The sequence below is a fragment of the Panthera tigris genome, chromosome E1 (genome assembly GCF_018350195.1).
Source record: "Panthera tigris isolate Pti1 chromosome E1, P.tigris_Pti1_mat1.1, whole genome shotgun sequence".
Classification (NCBI taxonomy): domain Eukaryota; kingdom Metazoa; phylum Chordata; class Mammalia; order Carnivora; family Felidae; genus Panthera; species Panthera tigris.
Window position 1 is genome coordinate 15640002 of NC_056673.1, and position 17654 is coordinate 15657655.

General features: G+C 44.7%; 1 protein-coding gene across 5 annotated transcripts in view; it reads right to left on the minus strand.

The window, feature by feature from the left end:
* Positions 1-17654, minus strand: part of VPS53 (VPS53 subunit of GARP complex) — a 136770-nt gene that overhangs the window by 92654 nt on the left and 26462 nt on the right. For 4 of the 5 annotated variants that reach the window (XR_006211092.1, XR_006211091.1, XM_007076103.3 and 1 more), the window contains 3 exons: positions 8098-8184; positions 4546-4661; positions 2238-2357 (listed from right to left, as the gene is read on the minus strand). Coding sequence is in view for 3 of the 5 variants with exons in the window: in XM_007076103.3 (XP_007076165.1) it covers positions 2238-2357; positions 4546-4661; positions 8098-8184 (323 nt within the window). In the remaining 2 variants the exon portion in view is untranslated. Of the gene's footprint in view, positions 1-2237; positions 2358-4545; positions 4662-7508; positions 7584-8097; positions 8185-17654 lie in introns of those variants that run through there. The other variant, XM_042966258.1, reaches the window with a different exon arrangement.

The window sequence follows — 17654 nt, forward strand, 5'->3', positions numbered from 1 at the left end:
AGTGCTATAAATAAAAAAAGTCTCTTGGGAGGGCAAATGGGAAGTCATTATTAAAATTTTAAATGTACGCTACCCATGACCCAAAATCTCTCCTAGGGAAATATTTACAGATGTGCAAAAAGGGGTAGATTTTAAAAATCAGAAGCAAACAATCTAGTGATGTAAGAATGGTTAAATCATCTGCAGTGTATTGTACTTTGGAATTCCAGGTATCAATTAAAAAGCACGAGGCAGGTGTGTACATATTGATGCGGAAAAATCTCTAAAATACAATGAGAGGTTAAAACCAAAAGGTAAGTTTCAGAATGAAGCATATAGTGTGAAACCATTTATTTAAAATAAAACAAGGGGTGCCTGGGCGGCTCAGTCAGTTAAGCATCCGACTTTGGCTCAAGTCATGAGCTCACGGTTCGTGGGTTCCAGCCTCGCACTGGGCTCTGCACTGACAGTGCGGAGCCTGCTTGGGATTCTCTCTCTGTCTCTCAAGACAAATAAATTAATTTAAAAAATAAATAAATAAAACAAAACTGGGGTGCCTGGGTGGCTCAGTCAGTTAAGCATCTGGCTCTTGATTTCAGCTCAGGTCATGATATCGCGGTTGTGGAACTGAGTCCTGTGTTGGGTTCTGTGCAGACAGCACAGAACATGCTCTCTCTCTCTCTCTCTCTCTCTCTCTCTCTCTCTCTCTTTCTCTGCCCCTTTCCCACCCACGCTCTCTCTCTCTCAAATATATAAACTTTAAAAAAATAAATAATAAAAGAAAAGAAAACCACAAACTGAAACTATAGACTTATGTAAATGCACAGATAAAGATCTAGAAGGATACACATTAAATTGATAACAGTCACTCCCTGTATAGGTAGAGGCACAGCTAAATGGCACTTTGGTTTCATCTGTATATTTTTGAGGACGGCGGGGGAGGGCAGAAAGAGAGACACACACACAGAATTCAAAGCAGGCTCCAGGCTCTGAGTTGTCAGCACAGAGCCCGACGCAGGGCTCAAGCTCACAAACTGTGAGACCATGACCTGAACTGAAGTCAGATGCTTAACCAACTGAGTCACCCAGGCACGTCTGACTTTTGTTAAAATAAAGAAAACATATCCCTGGATCACTTATACAATTACTTATAGGATTACAAATACAGAAATGTGAGGAAAAAGAGGCCTGTAGCAATCAGGCCTCATTAAGAAGGCAGAAGTGAAGATGATGGCTGCTGCTAAGTTCCAGCCCCCTTGTCTCTTCTTTGTGGCAAGAAAGGTTAGGATCCGTCAGTCATGATCATCTCTGCCTTCTCAGTATTCTCCTTGCCCTCTTTCTAACAGAAAAGACACTGAACTCACCCCCCTCCCACTGTCCTTTAGAATCTTCATCTTCCTTCTAAGCATCAGCCTTTCTTTCTACTGGTTCTGAATCTGGGATTGGAACTCAACAGAGGTAAGAATAAAGAAGAGGCTAAGTCATCATTTTGTCACCTCTGAAGTTCTAGTGGCAAACAAGATTTTCCCAAGACTTCCACGGCAATATTGCCCATTCCACATGCCCTTTCTGTCAGTGGGACTCTGACATTCCCCCCACTGGGAGAGGTGGCTTAGAAGAGACTATGTTCCTTCCTCCCTCATCCTGGCAGCCTTGTGACTAGGAATGATGCTATGGGACTTCCAAGGTCTGGTTCTCTTGGGGCCTGGCCATGAGGAAGACCAAACAGCCCATGGAGGACAACTCAGGTGAACTCCCAGTGCACAATGAGCACCCACTTGCCAGCCATGAGAGTGAGTCACGGATCCTTCAGGCCCCTCCTGAGCCACCCCAGCTGATGCTGCGTGAAGCAGAGGCGAGCTGTTCCGCTGAGGAAGGCCAAATTACAGGAGTAAAATAACTGTTGTTTGTCAGCCACTAAGGATTGTGGTGATTTGTTACAAGGAAATAGACAACTGGAAGAGTTTTTCTCATAAATGTGGACAGCCAAGAGTTGTCTACACATACAACATTCCAGCTGCCCGTCCTGGGATGCTGGGCCCGCAACTATCTAATATAGATTGCTTTAGAAGATATGGTAAGGAGTCGGTAAGGGATAAGGTAGACAGGATATCTGTGTCACACAGAGACAGATCAGATGACATCTGAGGTTCTTTCTTACAAGATTCTGCAGTGAACATACTGAGTTAAGTGCTGAAGCGCATCCTAGCACGGTCTTTTCTTAAAGCAGGTGATTGTTTTCTCCAAGGACACTTTACCTCTCAGAAAGCTGCCGGATCTGTGGAACTCCCATGTACTTGTGGAAGTGCTCCAGAACATTCATCACACCCTGAAGAAGATTAGCAACTTCTCCATACTGTCTTCGCCTGGTCATGGCTCTGCAAGGAAATAAGAAGTCGAGAACGCTAGAAAAACACTGAGGACACAAGATACAGATGCAGGACAATCTACTCTGAACTACAAAATAGAGATCAACTCGATCTGGTGACCATGTACTACTGAGCACTGAATACGTAAGGTCCTGTGCCTTGCTGGTGAAAAAAATAAGACCTAGTCAAAATCCTCAAGGTGACATTGTTTAGTAAGACAGAGAGAGAGCCAAGTACACATCTAACTAAAACCAAGTAGGACAAACTGAGTCTACACAGAAGTACAAGTTATGCAATACAGGAGGTACAAAAGAACGTGGGAATGATGGAGGGGTGGGGGAGGGGAAATCTAGGAAGACTATGGATTTGGGTTGGATGTTATGGGATTAGCAGGCTTTTAACAGAGATGAGGGATAAGAATGTTACTATCTGAGGATTACAGCTTAGGGGCAAACAGAACACATCATCCCAGCCTACAACAAAGCGTGTTTATATGTATTTAACTCAAATCTGTAGGTTTTAAGCCAATGTTAAGCAACTCTTATCTCAGATAGGTCTACTTTCACTACTACTAATGTTAATGAAGCTTAAATAAAAGAAGGCTAATAAAATCAACAGTTACACAAGGAAGGACAAACTGTTAGTTCTAAATTTTTCACTAGGGTGGAGCTTTTAAAATAATGTATAATTTATGACTTCCCTTAGGCATTTAAAAAAAAAAAAAAAAAGAGGCTTTTAAAAAGACAGGACCAAGCTCAAGCAAACATGGTATGTTGCTACCACTGCCCGGTCTGATAGTCTGGTGGGAACCACAACATCTGGGGCAACAGACAAGGAAACAGCTCCTCTAGTCTCTCACTGGCCGGCTCACCTCTCTGATCACTGCTTGCGGGAGGATGGGCCAGGGTTCGCTGGAGCTCACACAATGCCTAGAGAGACCAGGAAGGAGTCTGACCCCTTCATCCCCCCAGCTTTGGATGCTGCATCTAAATTTCTGTGCAGATGCTCTTTCTCTGTCTATACATGAGACTACACTGACACTGGGGCAGGGGGAAATTCTCAGCCTGAGACAGACCACAGAAGTGAACCGGCATGTCAGAACTGTGCTAGTAAAACAGGCCTTTGGATTGCTTCTTGCGGTAAATAGCCAGCTCTTTGTTTTAATGGTGTTTCTAATGTCCTCGTGCATCATTCCCTATAGCTCCTCTAAAAACCATGCAGGATGCTACAGTCTTTGAAAAAGACCTTGAAAAAGTGGGTTGGGGGACATCTGGGTGGCTCAGTTGGGCGTCTGAGTCTTGATTTCAGCACACGTCATTATCTCATGGTTCATGAGTTTGAGCCCGGCATTAGGCTCTGGGCTGACAGTGCGGAGCCTGCTTGGGATTCTTTCTCTCTCCCTCTTTCTGCCCCTCCCCAACTTGTGCATGTGCTCTCTCCCTCTCAAAAATAAATAAACCTTAAAAAAAAGAAAAAGTGGGTTGGAGAAAAAAGGTGGGATGAATGATAAATCAAAGCTCTGTTTTTCTACTGAACATCCAACGGCAGTGAGACTCAGCCCAACATAAGTCAGAAAACTTGCCAAGCAGAGGCTGCAGGGAGCCGTTACAGTCCTGAATGACCTTGCTGGCCTTAATGGTAGAGATTTGACACGTTTAAATGACTTGTATTCTTAGAGTCATGCTCCACGTGCTGTCTGGGTCCCTTTCATACTCCTTTGCACCTCACTTCAAAGCGTCAGGTGTTTGTTACATTTTGAACACCAAAGGGCACAAAGCTAAAATGGTTGGGGCGCCTGGGTGGCTCAGTCGGTTAAGCGGCCGACTTCGGCTGAGGTCATGATTTCGTGGTCTGTGAGCTCGAGCCCCGAGTCGGGCTCTGTGCTGACAGCTCAGAGCCTGGAGCCTGTTTCAGATTCTGTGTCTCCCTCTCTCTGACCCTCCCCCGTTCATGCTCTGTCTCTCTCTGTCTCAAAAATAAATAAACGTTAAAAAAAATTTAAAAAAAAACAAAAACAAAAACAAACAAACAAAGCCAAAATGGTGATTAACATTTGAGACCAATCTGCAGGAAGTGGGGCAGGAGAAGTACTTGGCTGAGAAGTAAGAGGAAAAAAAAACAAACCCTATGCTGCCATTTTCTTTACATGGCACATTCACTCGCGGTGGACCCCAAAGAGAAAGTTGACGCTGCTTACTCAAGGGAATCCACGCCACCTGCTAACATGTGCAGGTGGTTCAGCGTTGTGATGGAGGTGGTCAGGTGGCGTTTGGCATGATCTAGCTGCTTAATATCACGGGTGATTTCTTTAACCTAAATATCGAAAAACCGCAGGAGAAAAAGAAGGTTAAGAAAGATGTTAAATTCAGTTGCAAGAAGCCCTGTAAGAAAATAAGGCAAATGAAGCAAGGGGAAAAAACCTCCGGTTAGCCCTTGGGGAAAACACAGACATTCTCATAATGTATAATCAAAATAACCTCCAATCAGCCCATTTGAATTTCATCAGGCATTTCTTCAGAAGACTTTACCCAGGGGTACAAAATCCTCAATTGCGAGAACGACATGAACTTTCTTTTTCACCTCAAGTGGAGTGATCCAAATAGCAATTTAGTATGGAGCATGTGGTCCAGGAGCCAAGTTCAGTGCATCTCCTCTTGAACAAGGTTGTTTTTTTTTTTAGAAAAGTATGTCTTCTGACAGGGCTATCAGGTTCAATACAATGGACAGTATTAGTTGGCTCTTCTACTGAGATGGTCTTTATTCATGGAAATAGACTTTACTGTCTGATCCCCAGCAAGGAAAGACTTGCTCTCAAATCTCAAGTAGACTAAAATGTAATACACTTAATATGTACTATTCTAGATGAGATGTAAGGTCTTCAGGAACCGAGAAGGTAATTGGGGCCGGGGGGGGGGGGGTAGAATTCGGACAGTGTTGACCCAGAAGATCCAAGAGAAAGAAACTCTGTACCTGGGAATACAAGTGTATTTTAGTCACCAGAAAAGCACATTCAGCAGGGAGTTGGGAACAATTCTCCAGCTTTGCTAATAACGAGGCAGAATGTTCCACTAAACTACTGTATATAGTTAAAAACGATTAGGATGAGGGGGGCCTGGGTGGCTCAGTTGGTTAAGTGTCCAACTTGATCTCGGCTCAGGTCATGATCTCGTGATTCTGGAGGTCAAGCCCTGAGTCAGGCTCTGCACGGAGCCTGCTTGGGATTCTCTCTCTGCCCCTCCCCAGCTCACGTGCATGTGCGTGCTGACTCTCAAAATAAATAAATAAACTTAAAAAAAAAAAGTTAAAAGCTTGGTAGTGAGTTATGTTCACGTGATCTGATTTTTCAGAGTTCGATCATCCAGGGTGAACGCATAGAGTGAAGATCATAACCCTCCCAGTTTAGTTCAACACCCACAAACCTGTTGAGCTGACCTGGATCTTAGCAGTAAAAGTCCTTTCACAGGGACTTCCTCATCATGCCTGCTCTCTCTTGTCACTCTCAGGCTATCAGTATCTCTACTTCTATTGCCCAGGGCGGAAAACAGATTAAGAACCTGTTATTCTTCACAGAATAACTGAGTTTGGGGAAAAAGAAGATCAGGAGTGGTATAGTGAACTAGATACGGGAGTTTGGCCCCAGAATCTGACAACCCACTTCCAACACTGAAATCATTACCCTCTTTCCTACAGAAAAATCCCGGCACCTCTTTTGAGGTTCCTTAGCTCTGTTGGGTCTGTTAGCTCAGGGGTCTTTAACTACTGTATTAGAAGTCACAGTCATCTATGACTCTTCTCATTCCTGCATCATTAGTCACTAAATCCTGAGTACTCGTCCAGTGCCTCATCACAAAATCTGACCCTTTCTACTTCTTCAGACACCCCTTGCTCTGCACCAGAGGTGACTAGTCTCTCTGTTCCCAGTACCTCCCGTCTCTCCCCATCACATATCCTGTGCTTCTCTAGACACCACCCTTAAAGGCAGCTCAAGCAAGGGATGCTCAGGACAAAGTCACAGAGATTGTAACACAAACAGAACACCCTTAGTTAACGTACTTAACTGTTACCCAGGGGCAGCCAAAAAAGGACAGAACATGACGTGATAGGTTTTGGAGTCAGGCAGCTCCAGGGTTGAATCTCAGCATGTCCAGTGTCCTACAGAAGCTGCCTGGCCTCACTGAGTCTCAGTTTCATTGATAAGATGGGTAATCATACAAATAATAATAAAACCTAGTTCGTAAATTTGCTGTGAGGGCTAAATGAGATCACTTGTCCCACTATAAAGGGACATCCATGGCACGGTATTTGGCACACTGTTGGAGGGCAACAAATATCCGTTCTCTCTTCGGTCCTACCTCTTCTTCCCTTTAGCAAAGCGCCATCCAGGAAAGCAAACTGCTTTAAAATAAAACATCTACTAACTTCCATGCTTCAACGGCCCGCGGATGGTGCTGGGGGCAGTGCATCCTGGGGGAAAGAACCACAAATCCGAATCCCTCCTTGATGACACACAGCCTCTATCAAAGACTATTTAATTCTCTGACAAAGTACAAATATTATCATTATTTATTTTCCCCTCTGAAAAGAGATCTCCTCCTTCGACTCTTGGTTTGGTAGTTAAAGTCTGTAACACTACCTGCCTGGGAGAATGAACAGGAAGAGCTGACGGTGAGGGACGGCAACAACTGATGCTCACTCTGGGCCTATGTGTGACACGTCATCTCAATTAGTCCCCACAATTCTATGATGTACCCAGGACGGTCATCTCCGTTTTACAGTGAGGAAACTGAGGCACAGAGGGGCTGAATAACACGGTTAGTAAGTAGAGGGGTTGGACCCCACCCAGGCAGTCTGACTTCAGACTTCACTTCTCTTCACTGCTCTATCAAACTGCCCACCCCCCTCCCACTCCATGTCCTTCCCTATCTTGCCACACGGCCACCGAAGAGAGCTGAAGGATACACATGAGGTCTGTTCCTGGAGTAAATTGTAACAGGAAGTGGGGAGGAAAGACTGTACGGATTTGGGAGTTTTTATAACCAAAAGAAGTAGGGGGGCAATGACATCAGTAACGGCTCCTATCACAAGCCTCGTACTATGCCCAGTGCTCTTCATATGTTTAATTCCACAACAAGCTTTTGAGGCAGGTGTTACTGTTCTTACCTTACAGCTGGGAAACTGGAGATCAGAGACAACTGAGAGACATTACGTTATGTGGCCAGAATGTGTGCGCGGGAGCTGACATGTTACAGTGCCTGCCGTGGAGGAGGAGTGGGTGAGGCTGGGTTCTCCGTCAGTGGGCGGGCCTCCTGAGCACATCACCGGAGGACACAGATTTGTCAAAGGACAACTTCACCAAAACCGTAAGCATGCACTGTGGCAGGATCCGTCCCACCTCCCAATTCCAGTACCAGTTTTCATGACATATCGTGGATCTTAACTGAGAGATATGTGATATAAACAAATGCTCGAGAAAAGAATCCAAAATGACTAGAACACTATTTTGGGGAAAGAAGAAAACTTTTCCTATTTAAAAAAGGGCTGTGAATGCAGGGCAGCAGGGATGGTGAGTCACTGCATGTCTAGCTGCTCCTCTGGAACTGATCTGGAATGTACGCACAGGGCTTGCTTTCGAGACGTGGGTGCTGTGGCTGCCAGCAAGTGGGAGAAAAAGCCCATTCATGAGTGTGACTGGACAAGAACCGAACTTCCTCTTCTACTGCAAGAAAGTCAGGAAGAAACCTAAACTCACCATTTGCTCTGATTTTTCTGCTTTGTCTTTGATATCTTTGATTTTGCCAAAGAGCTGCTGGATTGCTTTCTGGGCCTCTTCAAGTGCCTAGAATAAAAGAAATAAATGAGAAACAAGAAGCAACACAAGACGGCACCCAGTCACTGCACTATAATCGAGTCTAGCTTCAGAAGAAACCTACCAGAATGCGCGCTCTTGACTCATTGTTCTTACGCAGTTTTACTGGACCCAAATAGTAGACGGACTCACTCTAGCATTTGGATACAGGCAAATACACAAGGTTCTTGCCAACCTGAATCATCAAGTTTTAATTTAAAAACTATCTCCCTCCATCTTAGTGATGACTCCATGTTACTGATGACAACACAGGAATAAAACATGCACATCTGTACATGTTGGCACATGTGTGTGCATACATGTGTGCATAATAACCTTAAAGCTTGGAGAGAGACAGAGGTGGTTCTAATGTGGGAGAAACTCTGAACTTTGAAAGTTCCAGGAGACTGTGCCTTCAACAAAATCAACTGTGCATGGGGACTCCAGAACTGCGGTAAACCTTTAAGTTATTTATTTATTCTGAGAGAGAGGGAGAGAGAGAGAGAGAGACAGAGAGAGAGAGGGTGTGCGCGAGCATAAGTGGGGTAGGGGCAGAGAGAGAGAGAGAGAATTCCAAGCAAGTTCTGCAACTTGACACAGCGCAGAGCCTGACGCAGGGCTCGAACCCACAAGCCATGATATCATGACCTGGGCCGAAATCAAGAGCTGGACGCTTAACCGACTGAGCCACCCAGGCACCCCGTGCACCAAATGTTTCTACTGAAAAACCTTTAAGATGGATGCCACACATTTAAAGTATGATAAACCAGAGTTGCTCCCGCGAGGAGGGGGAAGCAACATTCAGGAGTTGTCAGGGCACTAAAAGCACACATGTGGAGAACATATGTACTTAGAAAAGATGTAGCAGCCAGCAGAAGAACTCATACTTCATTACATCAAACACACTTTATTTATTTTGGATTTAAGAGTGGTCTGTCCTAACCAGGCCTCACAAGCCCTTTATGAATGTAATGATAAGACCAATGTCACCCTAGAGCTGTGTTCCCTCTCAGTCTGCATAGGGAAAGAGGAGCCTTCCTGAGAGGGCCTTCCAGAGGCAGGAAGAAAGCAGAGCCGAGAGAAAGGGAGAATGACAAAAGCCCTGACAGAATTAACTGGACTTCTGCATTCAGCTGTACCCAATGAGAAAGCCACCTCGAGACCATGAATGAATACGTTTTCTTTTGTACTTAGAAAACATCCCCCAAAAGAAACTTGAGCTGGCTTCCTCTGCTGGAAATTCCTTCCTTGGTGGAGGCAGGGATCGTATCTTTCTTTCCTCTGTAGGCTTCCCAGGTTGTCCCCTTCTTCTGATATTGGGAACCCTTTCTTCTTCTGGAGCTCCTTGCCCTTGTGTGTGGCATAGTTCCAAACAGGAGTTTCACACGTGGGGACAAGTACGCGGAGCCCTCACATGTGACTGTGTTACAGCTCCTAAAATGCATGTCCAGAGGGTACTCTGAGAAGCTGTGTCTTTAGCCCTATTGCAAGTCTGAGGGGACACCGTTCAGGCAGCCGCTCGCACCTCCTGGGGCGTGCCGGGTCAGCGTGTGTTTGCTCTGTGGGATCACTTCACTTGTACCTACAGGGGTTTGTGGGCAAAGAAGCTTTTGTACTTGTAGCTTCTGCCACCTGGACACAGGATTTGAATCGTCAGAAAGTCTGGGCTTAAGACAACAGTCGGCATTGCTATCAGGGCCCAAAATTCCTAACCTGGGAAACGTTACCTAAAATGCAGGAAACAATCAAAAGAGGGGATGGAATGCAAGTGGGTCATGCTGAGCAGCTCCTCTCAATCCCGTTCTGCCCCAAAAGGATGCCCCCTCTCACTCAGCAGTGTTTCCACTCAGTTTCCTGCCATCCTAGGATCCAGCACCCCTGAGACAGCTGTGGCGGTGTGAGAAAACCCTAACCCTGTATTTTCCGACCGGCAGGCAGCACTTTGAGGCCCGCCTGTGCTGTCACACTGTGTGCACAACCTCTCTGGGCATCTGTTTCCTCGTCTGCAGAGTAGTGATGACGATACCTACTTCGACGGTCGTTGGGAAGATTCAATGACATAACAGATGTAAAAACTGCACAAATATTAGGTTTATTTCCGGGGCTCGGGACCACCTAAGCAAATGCATGCATGCATATATGTACAGATATACAGGGACATACGTGCATACGTTCCCTTCTGGCCACGCCTTTCCCTCTCAGCACAACCACCAGGCCTGCCCACTATCTGATGCTTCCTAGCCTAAGCCGCTCCCTGAGTGAATCCACATCCGCTCATTCCACCCCTCCAGCCCCCAAGAATTTTCTTCCTCACTTCAAATATTCACCTCCTCAAAACCAGGATATGAACAAGATTCTTTTGAGCACTGCCTACTACCATACTGCCCAACTTCAGATTTCATAAGATTGTGAGAAACCAAAATCAAGTTCTAACAAAATTAAAATGATAAAAAGGAATAAAGTATCAAATGCCCATTCACAACCAAAGGAGTAAAGTTTCAAAATAAAATGTTCAATACAGCTACTGAGAGCGTGCAAATCTTTGTTATCTCCCATGACTTAGTTCAAATGCCACTTTTTCCCCACCCTTTCCCCACTTCCCCTTCCCTTCCAACACCCTCTCTATATGTAAACAAACACATATGCAGCAGAGGGTACAATCAATTCATTCATCAGCTGGGTGCCTGTGATCCTTCATGTAAACTTAACATTCATAACAAGTTTTTTGTGAGTGTGTCTTTTGGTTGGACCATGACATCCTAGAAGGCATGGACCATATCTCATCCATTGTGACTTATGAACACCCGGGGCAGTGCCCAGAATGATACAGTAGGTACTCAATACATGTTTATTAACTTGAATTTTAAAATCAATTATGGTATATGCACGCACACGCATATACACACACACGTGCGCACATACACACACACATACACACACACACACGCTCCACCTTTGCTCTCAGGGTAGTCAGGCAACACATTTATGTAGTTGATGGCTGTGCCAACATTTCAACTGCAGACCTTCTTTTAAGCAACAATAAATTAGGTTTGCAATCCTCACATACTGAAAAAAAAATACTGGGTCAAATCCATACTCTATCATAAATAAATTCTCATTTTCCAGCAATGCAGACCTTCACGGTCTTGTAACTGAAGACTAGCTGTATCTGAACCGTGACACTGAATTCCTGTGGCAATTATGGTCCCAACTACATCTGTCAGCGTTTCATTAATTCATTTCTTCTACCATTCAACAGATATTTGTGGAATAGCTTCCATGTACCAGGTACTCCTCTAAGCACCAGGAACCACTGGGAGATGAGACACACATGGTCCCTTTCCCTGTCCTCAAGGAACTTACTTCGAGAAGCGACAGGTTGGAGGAGATACTGGAAAAACAACTGAATAAAGAAACAAAGAAGAAAATTTCAGAGAGGGACAGGTGTGATGAAGGAATTGATAAGCAGGGTGGTCACAGAAGGTTTCCTGAGAAATAGTGTATGAACTGGGACGTGCAGGATGAGGCAGAGTCAACATTTTTAGATCTGGAGTAAGAGAACTCCAAGTAGAGAGAACAGCAAATAAAAGATCCTGATGCAGAAAAAGACCTTGGCGTTTTGAAGACCACAAAGGAAGGCAGTGGATGGCACGGTAGAATCGGAGTGGGAAGTGCTGATAATTTGGAGAAGCAGGTAGGCACCAGAGCCTGGAGGGCCCCAAAGGCCTGGTAAAACCACGGGATTTTGTTCAAAGTGCAATGAGAAGCCACTGAGGGGCTTTAAACAAGGGACTGGCAAATGGCTTACATATGTAAAATACGGCCCTGGCTGCTACATGGCAGGGGTGGCAGGGGCCATCCAGAGGCAGGAATGAAAGAAAAGACCGCTGGGAAGGGCTGCCGTGCTCTAGGTGGAAAACGGTGCCGGTCTAGAGCAGGTGGCCAACGGTGAGGGGAAGAGGTGCGAGTGACTGGGATTTGTAGGAAGATATGACCCACGGGACTCACTGATGGACTGGATGTGGATAATGAGAGAAAGGAAAGAATCAAGGATTACTCTTTGGTCTTGGCTCAAAAAGCCAGTGAATGTGTCCCTTAACTAAGGAGGGAAGACAGGAGAAGGAACAGGTTTGATAGGCAGGTGTGTATGGTGGTGGTGGGATCAGAAATCAAGAGTTCCATTTCAATATGCTAGGGGTGCACAGCCCACTGGATGTCCAGTGGGGACACCAAGACATCTCAAGCTGGACATCTGTGTCTGGAGCTTGAAAGACAGGAGCAGACTGGAGATTCAAATTTAGAAGTTATCGGCTTATAGGCGATGGTTAAGTCTATAGAAATAGAACTCACCCAGGAAGAGAGAAAAGACAGCAAAGAGAAGAGAAAATGGCCCAGGCTGAGTCCTTGGGCACTCCAATGGTCAGCAGTCTAGAAGAAAAGAAAAAGGGAGGAAAAGATGCGGATTCTCTGTTTTACCAGTGACATGAGAGAAAATGAGGGACGGTGGTGTCACAGAAGCCAAACGAGTGTTGGAAGGAGGAGGAAAAGAGAGATTGTGTCTTATTTTGTTGAAATTGTATGTAAGTTAGGATGGAGAATTGCCACTGAATTTGACAATAAGGAAGTCGCTGATGGCCTCTCCCAGAACAGTTTCAGTGGAGTCGCGGGGATGGAAGTGGAGAGTGACGACGTGAGGAAGTGTGCCACCTGTTTTTATAAATAATGTTTGGAACACACCAATCCCATTCGTTTAGGTATCATGTATGGCTACCCTCACCACACAACAGCGGAGACGAGGAGTTGTAAGAGACCACATGGCTGGTAAAGTCTAAAGTATTTACTATCTGGTCCTTAGCAGGAAACAAGTCTGTTGACCCCTGGTGTAGAGTGTTTTTCAAAAAGTGTTTGCTATGAGAAGACAAGAAAAATGGGTCAACCGATGGAGTGAAGGGAGGAAGATCTGAAGATGAGAGGTGCTTGCACAGGTCTAGTGTGGGAACGACTCAACAGAAAAGGAGAAACTGATTTGGGAGGCTGGGGGGCAGTAATGGGACAATTACAGAAGAGAAGGACCTTTTTATGTTGTTCTTGGATTGTTTCGTGTACGAGTTCTAAACAAGACTAGAAGCGTCCTCCAGAGTACAGACCGATGACACACATGGCATTCTTATATCCCCTATAGTTCCGGCAATCACCCATTCTGGTTGCCAGAGGGGCAGGCCCAGTTTATGGCGACTGTCTTGGTATAATTATTAGGAGCTCAGGCTGCAAAGTGACTCTGGTGACTGATCATATGGTCACATCACCTGGAGCATCCAACCAGAGCTGGAGCACAGGTGGAACTTGACAGATACTTGCCAACCGATCCCAACTGTTGTGGGGCACTCGTTGGAAGGGTAGCAGTGCCGAGACCACCACTCTGAGTGGGGTGTGCTGACCGACACCCTCGCCTTTCCCCAACCTCGGGCACATCTACCGACAGTGGTTCAAGAACACACCGTCACACTTTCTGTAAATGTTATCTATTTGGCTCATAAGGAGTCTCATGGCCAGGATACTGCAAGGGGTCAGTAAATTCTAAACCCTTTGCAGCCTTCGAAAAAATGTCAGCTCATGGTGTAAAAAAGCACTGCCTGAAAGGCAACTGGCCACCAGAAAGGACTGACAGTTGAGGGCACAGCCCGCACAGAATTCTGTGATATTGTTGGTCATGCCACACCTAGTGATGCTCTAACGGGATGAGAAGCACCATCTTCCAGCCAAATATGCTAAGACAGAGACTTTCAGGTAAAAAGGCAAAACGGACCGGGTTCTATACTTAAAGTAGGGTCTGAAGAAGCGTGCACGATCCCTTCTCAGAGAAGGAGTCTCTATCCACAGTTCTCTTTTATTCTTAATCTGGCATCCTACCAGAACGGTCTCTGCTGAAGGTACCACGTTTTTCTTCCAGCAAACAAGTAAGACTCACACAATCTTATATTTCAGAGTCTGAAAGAAAGATAAACTGTTTGCCAGATTTTTTTTTCCCCAGGCTGGAATACTTCTGCTCGTTATAACAATGTACTGAAGTCGAGGAAATTTAATACAATTCATTTTCCAGAGTGAACAGGGTTCTTCTGAAGCCTCTTCCATTAAGCAAGTCCACTCTCAACACACACCCTACTGTTTGATATCTAATCTCTAGTAATCAATTACACAGGAAGAGCATTTTGTAATTTGGAAGAATCATCAGGATTTTATTTTTAAGTAACACTAAAATATTTTTACTACCTGGCTGATCAGAAAATGTGCAGAGAGATAGATTCTGGCACTGTCCCTAGACTCTCTTTAAAATAAAATGTGGCTACTTTCCCATTCCAAGCTGTATGTAGATTAAAAACAGAACTAATCACCCAAACATGTCTGCTTTCAATCTACCCTTACCGGAATTTCATTTCATTTTTTCTTTTCTTTTCTTTTCCTTTTTCTCCTTTTCTTTTTTCTTTCTTTCTTTCTTTCTTTCTTTCTTTCTTTCTTTCTTTCTTTCTTTCTTTTCTCTCTCTCTCTCTCTCTCTCTCTCTCTTTCTTTTTGCATTTATTTATTGTTGAGAGACACAGAAAGACAGAGCACGAGCAAGGGAGGGGCAGAGAGAGGGAGACACAGAAACTGAAAGACTCCAGGCTCTGAGCTGTCAGCACAGAGCCTGATGCGGGGTTCGAACCCACAAACCACGAGATCATGGCCTGAGATGAAGTCGGACGCTTAATTGGCTGAGCCACCCAGGCGCCCCTACCCTTACCGGAATTTCTAAACTGAGATCAAAAGCGTGGCTACAGCCTGCATTCGAGGGTATTACTAAGCAGCAGTTACTACAGCGGTCCTCTTTGGAAACCCTAATTCTACAGCTGGGAGATGCAAAGCAACCCACCGGGCTAGCTCTGAAGACTGAGCAGAACCAATCAGGCTATCTCTGTGCACCATTCCCTGTACCCATTATTCTTAATTTTCCTTGCCTCCTAAAGTAGACTCTGAACAGGCTACCAAAGCCATGCTGGGTCATGTGCACAGAAGATAAGCAGCATGGGACCTGGCACCACAGACTCCACTGCTTTTTTCTTTCATCTTTTTAATTTTTGTCCAGAACCGTCACGCGCTACCTGTATAGACAGAGGAGATTTGATCCAATGGAAATGCCTTGAGAAATTAATATCCCGTTTGGCGCGTGGATGCATGTGATTTTGGAGTTTGCTCTGTTATAAGAGAATTATATTGCCTTTATCCTGTGGGTTCACAGGCAGCCTTTAAGAGATTTGGAACGAAGATCCCATTTGTCACCACTGCCGGAAGGAAGAAAACGTTGCTCGTTTTCAGAAGAACTAGTAGGGCTTTATGTTCCTTGAAAAACTAAGGTGCTAATATTCAAGGCTCCTGGGAAGAAGATTGTATTTTCCCACCACTCTGCTATCATTTCTGTTGTCCAGTTCCACACTTGTCTGCCGTTTCCTTTCCTTCTGTTCGGAAAAGCAACGCACTGTATTAGTAAAAGGCAAGGGTTTTCGAACAAGCAAACTGGGACTTGAGTGTTGCCCTTGCAGCTTACTGTGTGATCTCTAACAAGCCACTTTACCTCCAGGAGGCACAGGCTCATCATTTCTAGAACAGGAGCTCCTACCTCAAAGCCTTTCTGCTAGGAAGGAATGCAGGGCTTATAATGAACACCTTTGAAACTGTTTACCCAGTTCGTTCCTCCTGGGAATCTTCCTCTCATTGTGTTCTTTTAGAGTCGGCTGTCTCAGAAGCAGGCCTGGTCCAAGCTGAGCCAGATAGTTTTCTTGTGACTTTCCAGAACAAACTGGCAAAGAGAGTTCATCTCTGCCTGGCGGGAGCCCCAAATGAGAAGCTGAGTTAGAGAGCAGTGAGGTTCCCCAGAAGGGGGAAGAGGCTGGTCTCCAGGTAGTGATGATAAAGTAAACACAGGCAGAGAGACAGATACAGAAAAATTGGGTGCATTATTCCGATCCGGGCTTCAACTGTTTGGTCTGACAAGGTGAGCTGCGACACTCCTATTCCATGGTCTGACTTCAACTTCTTCAAAACAAGACACAAGCGCCTTTCAAATAATCCTCCTGTTGGCCTATGCCAGCTTGAACTGGGATTTTGTCTTCTGCACCAGAGAGAACCCTGACGGGGGACTCAGCTCATAAAAGGGGCTCATTAAAAGGCCACTATTAATATCATTCCCATATCCCCCAGATGAAGAGTACAATATTTCAAATGTGACTATCACTTCAATAGCCAAAGGTTGTTAACCCATCCTTTAGAGTTTGCAAGTAAGCTGGTTAAGTTCAACATCTGCAGGCATATGCAGAATCAGGGAAACTGTTCCTCTGAACCATGTTGAAAATGAAACATTCTCAGGAAAAAAAGTTTCAATCTTTTATTCACTCCTTCAATAAAAAGTAAGATTATATGTACTATGATAGATGCTGAGAATCAAAGATCACTAAATGGGGACATGTCTTTAAAGAACTTGTAAGGTGGGAATGCAAGCTGGTGCAGCCACTCTGGAAAACAGTATGGAGGTTCCTCAAAAAACTAAAAATAGAACTACCCTATGACCCAGCAATTGTACTATAAGGTATTTATCCAAGGGATATAGGTGTGCTGTTTCGAAGGGACACAGGCACCCCAATGTTTATAGCAGCACCATCAACAATAGCCAAAGTATGGAAAGAGCCCAAATGTCCATCGATGGATAAATGGATAAAGGAGATGTGGTATATATACACAGTGGAGTATTGCTCGGCAATCAGAAAGAATGAAATCTTGCCATTTCCAACTACATGGATGGAACTGGAGGGTATTATGCTAAGTGAAATTAGTCAGCCAGAGAACGACAAATATCATATGACTTCACTCATATGAGGACTTTAAGAGACAAAACAGATGAACATAACGGAAGGGAAACAAAAATAATACAAAAACAGGGAGGGGGACAAAGCATAAGAGACTCATAAATATGGAGAACAGAGGGTTACTGGAGGGACTGCGGGAGGGGGGATGGGCTAAATGGGGAAGGGGCATTAAGGAATCTACTCCTGAAATCATTGTTGCACTGTATGCTAACTAATTTGGATATAAATTTTTAAAAATAAAAATAATTAAATAAAAAAAAATAAAGAGCTTGTAAGGAATACATGTAAGAAACAGAAAAATCTGTAAGGTGAGAATGATACAAAGAGGTATGAGTAAAGAATGCCAGAATCATTTGGAAAGCAAGGGGCATCTACTGAAGGTAGATAAGTAGCCTTTATTTATGGCATGTCCCTAGTTTTGATACTGCTGGCCACCCTGGCATCATGAAGAGCTGTTGCTATGGAAACAGGGCATCCTCAGCTGGAGGAGAGGTGCTTTAAGAAGCCTCAGCAATAATAACAATGCAGCCCATTCCCAATAACGGTGCCAAACAGCAGCAGAGGCT